Consider the following 6,000-nt stretch of genomic DNA (forward strand, 5'->3'; position numbering starts at 1 on the left):
CACTAACCACGTTAAACCCAGATTCCAAACTAACAAAGGTCTTAACTCATTCTCTTTCTATGCCACATCAATGTGTAATGCGCTCCCAACAGGTGTAAAAGAAAGGGCATCTCTATCCTTCAAAACCGCAATAAAAGTACACCTCCAGGCAGCTTCAACCCTAAACTAACACCCTCCCAGGATTGTTAATAATCAAATGTAAACAATCAAATGCAGATATTTTTCTTATACCTTCTGATCTCTCTCGCTCTCTCTATGTCCACTACTTGCTGTACATATCCTACCAAGTCAGACCTACACTGTTTCAATATCTATTTCTCTGTTCTCAATTGTTGATGACTGATGATAACAACCAAACCTAACCCCCCCCCCCTCCCCGAATTGTAAATAATGTAAATAATTCAATGTATACACCCTGATGATTGTCTTGTGTGATGACTGTATTATGATGATAGTATATATCTGTATCATGTATCATTTTTATTATAGGTATCGGTATCGTTTTTAAAAAAAATTTTTATTAAACCAACATAAAAAACACTACACTTACAATTAGTGCACCAACCCAAAAAACCTTCCTCCCCCATTTACACTCATTCACACAAAAGGGTTGTTTCTTTCTGTTATTAATATTCTGGTTCCTACATTATATATCAATATATATCAATACAGTCTGCAAGGGATACAGTCCGTAAGCACACATGATTGTGCGTTGCTGCTCCACTAACAGTCCTAACCTTTAACAGTTAATTTTACTCATTTTCATTAATTACTAGTTTCTATGTAACTGTTTTTATATTGTTTTACTTTCTTTTTTCTTCAAGAAATGTTTTGAATGTATTTATCTTATTAATTTTTTTTTAAAGTACCTTATCTTCACCATACCTGGTTGTCCAAATTAGGCATAATAATGTGTTAATTCCACGACTGTATATATCGGTTGATATCGGTATCGGTAATTAAAGAGTTGGACAATATCGGAATATCGGATATTGGCAAAAAGCCATTATCGGACATCCCTAGTATCCTGCATCAATTTAAGTGGACCCCGACTTAAACAAGTTGAAAAACTTATTCGGGTGTTACCATTTAGTGGTCAATTGTATGGAATATGTACTTCACTGTGCAAGCATTAATAAAAGTCTCAATCAATCAATCAAATGTTATTTGTTTACATGTCAAACTACTTCCAGAACGTAAATGACCGCCATAACCACAACACCAGGGGGAGCTCCACAAACCACGTCAAACCCAGATTCCTATCTAACAAAGGTCTTAACTCATTCTCTTTCTATGCCACATTCATGTGGAATGCACTCCCAACAGGTATAAAAGAAAGGGCATCTCTATCCTCCAAAACCGCACTAAAACAACACCTCCAGGCAACTTCAACCCTTGACTAACACCCTCCCCCCACCACATCCCACCTCCCCGGATTGTAAATAATCAAATGTAAATAATCAAATGTATATACTTGTTCTTATGCTTTCTGAACTCACTATGTTCTCTGCTCGCTGTACATATCCTAAGAAGTGAGACCTACACTGTTACAATGTCCATTTCTCAGATGATATACTGTATTTTTCAGAGTATAAGCCGCACCGGAGTATAAGTCGCACCTGCCGAAAATGCATAATAAAGAAGGAAAAAAACATATATAAGTCGCACTGGAGCCCGGCCAAACTATGAAAAAAAAACTGCGACTTATAGTCCGAAAAATACGGTAATTGTTGATGACTGAAGTATGCTGATAGCAACCCAACCTAACACCCCCACCCCAACCTCCTCCACATCCCACTCCCCGGATTGTAAATAATGTAAATAATTCAATGTATATACTCTGGTGACTTGTGTGATGACTGTATAATGCTGATAGTATATATTTGTACCATGAATTGATTATATTTGATTATATTTTTTATATATCCTTGTCTCCCTCTCACAGACAGCAAGTGCACCTTCTTACACACGTCACACGACATACGTCACATACTATCACGTCATACGTCACATACGTATACGTCCTCCCCGAGCAGAGAGGTAGCAGCATGGCTAACGTTAGCTGTGATGCTAGCGCAGCCGTGCGAGCAACGCTCCCTCTAAGGTGCTCGCCTGTGCAATTGCGCACTGTTTAAGCGTCCTCTGCGCATAGCAAATCTATGCCACGCACAAAATCAAATAAAAAAATAAGCGCATAACAATTTTCGACACACGGACACGACAGAGAACAGTTTTCGTCATCATTGTTCAAATATTGTGACGTCTGTCGAGACGCTTATCTCCGTTCGGTGCCACACGTCCACACCATCAAAATGCCGAGGCAAAAATGTCCACATCAACACCGTATGAAAAAATTAGTGATTTTTTTTAGTTGTGATTTCCTTCTCTGCATGAAAGTTTAAAAGTAGCATATATTAATGCAGTATGAAAAATAATGTTTTAATGTAGACATGCAAGCCTTGAAAGAAAATTTTGAAAATCATGACTACATTTCCTGCAAATGGGTGCATTTCTACCCTATATTTTAACTTTAGATTTATTCTCATATCAAACTCTTTTGGCTGTCATTTTGACACTTACATCCGGCGCCCCCCTCCACACCCTGGATTATAAATAATGTAAATAATTCAATGTGATTATCTTGTGTGATGACTGTATTATGATGATAGTATATATCTGATAGTATATATCTGTATCATGAATCAATTTAAGTGGACCCCGACTTAAACAAGTTGAAAAACTTCTTCGGGTGTTACCATTTAGTGGTCAATTGTACGGAATATGTACTGTACTGTCCAATCTACTAATAAAAGTTTCAATCAATCAATCTACATTAAAAGCCACCTTTTGTCCACGTACCATACTAATCAGGATGCCAAGAGGTAGAAAAAAATTACACACTGCATATACAAAAATCAGCTTTTTTGCTTGTAACGTTTATGCAAATTATTTGTAATAATCTGTAATTAAAGTTTTCTTCATGTAATTAAGCTTTAAAAACAAATCAGATCATCAATCAGAATGAGTAAGGTTCTTCATACCAACACACTTCGAAACAGCAACTGATATTAATTATTCATATTTTGTCGTGGGTTTACATTTAAAAATGAATGCTCAGAGATTGTTTAACACAATAAAAGTGCACTGGAATAATGCTGCCAGACAATATAAATAATATTAATTGTTGGCAAATAATATTAATGGAATATACTTTTGGAGGCGTCCCTAGATAGCTTTTATTTGAAGGCCAAGATGGCGTCGTAGGACTTTCCCGTGCGGCACACTTGCACGTGGGCAAAGCCGCTCTGCTTGAGAATGTTGGTGTACTGAGAGGGGGGGTGCTCCCGGCCGTCCGTCTGCACCAGCATGTTGAGGGAGAAGAGCTGCGCCGCGATGGGGCCGCGATGGTTCTCCAGCAGCATGGCCTCCACCAGCAGGACTCCACCGCCTCCATGTCAACACACGCAGCGGCCGGTCAGACGTCAAATCGATCACGTTGTGCGTGTGAGCGGAGCTTGTGGTCACCTGGATTGCAGGCGCGATAGAGCTTCTTGAGCAGCGTCAGACATTTCTCCTCGGACCAGTCGTGAAGGATTCGGGCCAGGACGTACAAGTCGGCGGAAGGAACGTCCCCGTGGAAGAAATCTCCTGAAGAAGCAGAAAGGACAACACGTTCGGAACACGCTCACACAGTGCATCCTAAAAGTATTCACAGCGCTTCACTTTTTACACATTTTATTACAACCTTATTCCGAAATGGAATATATTAATTTTTGTCCTCAAAATTCTACACACCCCATAATGACAATGTGAGGTTTTTTCAAATTTTTTTGCACATTGAATACATTTTTTAATTTTTTTTAAAATCACATGAAGAGCACAGATGGTTGTCCTTCTGGAAGGTTCTCCGCTCTCCACAGAGTGATCATCAGGTTCTAGGTCACCTCCCTGTAGACTAAGATGAATGCATCAATGTACAGAGACATCCTGGATGAAAACCAACGCTTCCCATCCTACCTGATGGAGCTTGAGGTGCTGCAAAGAGGAACTGCCCAAAGATAGGTGTGCCAAGCTTGTGGCATCGTGTTCAAAAAAATTGAGGCTGCATTTGCTGGTAAAAGTGCATCAACAAAGTATTGAGCAAATGCTGTGAATATTGTGTACATGTGATTTATGAGTAAATTTTTAACAAATGTGCAAAATAAAAAAATAAAAAGCTTTTTACATTGTCATGATGGGGTATTGTGTGGAGAATTTTGAGGACAAAAATTAATGTATTCCATTTTGGAATAAGGCTGTAGTAACAAAATGTGAAAAAGGTGAGGCGCTGTGAATAGTTTCTGGATCCTGTGTATGCAGATGTGATTTATTTTTTCATATAAATTTGCAAAGTTAAAAAAAAAATGTTTACATTGTCATGGAGTATTGTGTGTAGAATTTTGAGGACAAAAGTGAATTTGTTTCATTTTGGAAAAGGCTGTAACAACAAAATGTGGAAAAACGTGAGGCGCTGTGAATATCTTCTGGGTGCACTGTATGTACATGTAATTTCTTTGTTCTTTCTAATACATTTTAAAAATTAAAAATAAACTTTATATTGTCATTATGGGGTATTGTGTGTCATTTTTTTAGGACAACAATGAAGTTATTCCATTTAGGAATAAGGCTGTGATAAAATGTGGAAAAGGTGAGGCGCTGTGAATATTTTCTGGTGTATACATGTGATTTTTTTTTTAATATAAATTTGCAAAGTTAAAAAAAAAACTTTACATTGTCATGATGGGGTATTGTGTGTAGAATTATGAGGACAAAAAAAACATTTTTTTCCATTTTGGAATAAGGCTGTAACAACAAAATGTGGAAAAGGTGAGGCATTGTGAATATCTTCTGGGTGCACTGTATTTACTGTACATGTGTTTTCTTTTTTTGTTTCTAATAAATTTTAAAATAAATAAATAAATGTTTTACATTGTCATGATGGGGTATTGTGTGTAGAATTTTGAGGACAAAAAAAATATTTTTTTCCATTTTGGAATAAGGCTGTAACATAACAAAATGTGGAAAAGGTGAGGCATTGTGAATATCTTCTGGGTGCACTGTATGGACATGTGATGTCTTTTTTTGTTTTAATACATTTTAAAATAATTAAAAAAAAAGTTTTACATTGTCATTATGGGGTATTGTGTGTAGAATTTTGAGGACAAAAATTAATTTATTCCATTTTGGAATAAGGCTGTAACATAACAAAATGTGGAAAAGGTGAGGCATTGTGAATATCTTCTGGGTGCACTGTATTTACTGTACATGTGTTTTCTTTTTTTGTTTCTAATAAATTTTAAAATAAATAAAAAAAGTTTTACATTGTCATGATGGGGTATTGTGTGTAGAATTTTGAGGACAAAAAAAACATTTTTTTCCATTTTGGAATAAGGCTGTAACATAAAGTGTGGAAAAGGTGAGGCATTGTGAATATCTTCTGGGTGCACTGTATGGACATGTGATGTCTTTTTTTGTTTTAATACATTTTAAAATAATTAAAAAAAAAGTTTTACATTGTCATTATGGGGTATTGTGTGTAGAATTTTGAGGACAAAAATTAATTTATTCCATTTTGGAATAAGGCTGTAACATAACAAAATGTGGAAAAGGTGAGGCGCTGTGACTATCTTCTGGGTGCACAATATGTATATATGATTTATTTTTAATACATTTAAAAACTTTTTACATTGTCATTATGGGGTATTGTGTGTAGAATTTTGAGGACAAAAAAATAATGTATTCAATTTTGGAATAAGGCTGTAACATAACAAAATGTGGAAAAAGTGAGGCGCTGTGAATATCTTCTTGGTGCACTGTATGTATGTGTGATTCATTTTTTTGTTTTAAATAATTTTTTTTTTCTCAAATAAAAAAATACATTGTCATTATAGGGTATTTGTGTATAATTTTGAGGACAAACCATTTATTCTATTTTGGAATAAAGCTGTAATAAAACAAAAT

General features: G+C 35.9%; 1 protein-coding gene across 3 annotated transcripts in view; it reads right to left on the reverse strand.

The window, feature by feature from the left end:
- The window catches only part of asmt2 (acetylserotonin O-methyltransferase 2), a 30,971-nt gene that overhangs the window by 19,258 nt on the left and 5,713 nt on the right, over nt 1–6,000 (reverse strand). Inside the window, exons 6-7 of one of the 3 annotated variants that reach the window (XR_009810515.2) lie at nt 3,526–3,648; nt 1,959–3,448 (exon numbers count right to left, since the gene is read on the reverse strand). Coding sequence is in view for 2 of the 3 variants with exons in the window: in XM_061925115.2 (XP_061781099.1) it covers nt 3,237–3,448; nt 3,526–3,648 (335 nt within the window). In the remaining variant the exon portion in view is untranslated. Of the gene's footprint in view, nt 1–1,437; nt 3,449–3,525; nt 3,649–6,000 lie in introns of those variants that run through there. The other 2 variants (XM_061925115.2, XM_061925116.2) reach the window with 2 other exon arrangements.

This window comes from Nerophis lumbriciformis, linkage group LG29 (genome assembly GCF_033978685.3).
Source record: "Nerophis lumbriciformis linkage group LG29, RoL_Nlum_v2.1, whole genome shotgun sequence".
NCBI lineage: Eukaryota > Metazoa > Chordata > Actinopteri > Syngnathiformes > Syngnathidae > Nerophis > Nerophis lumbriciformis.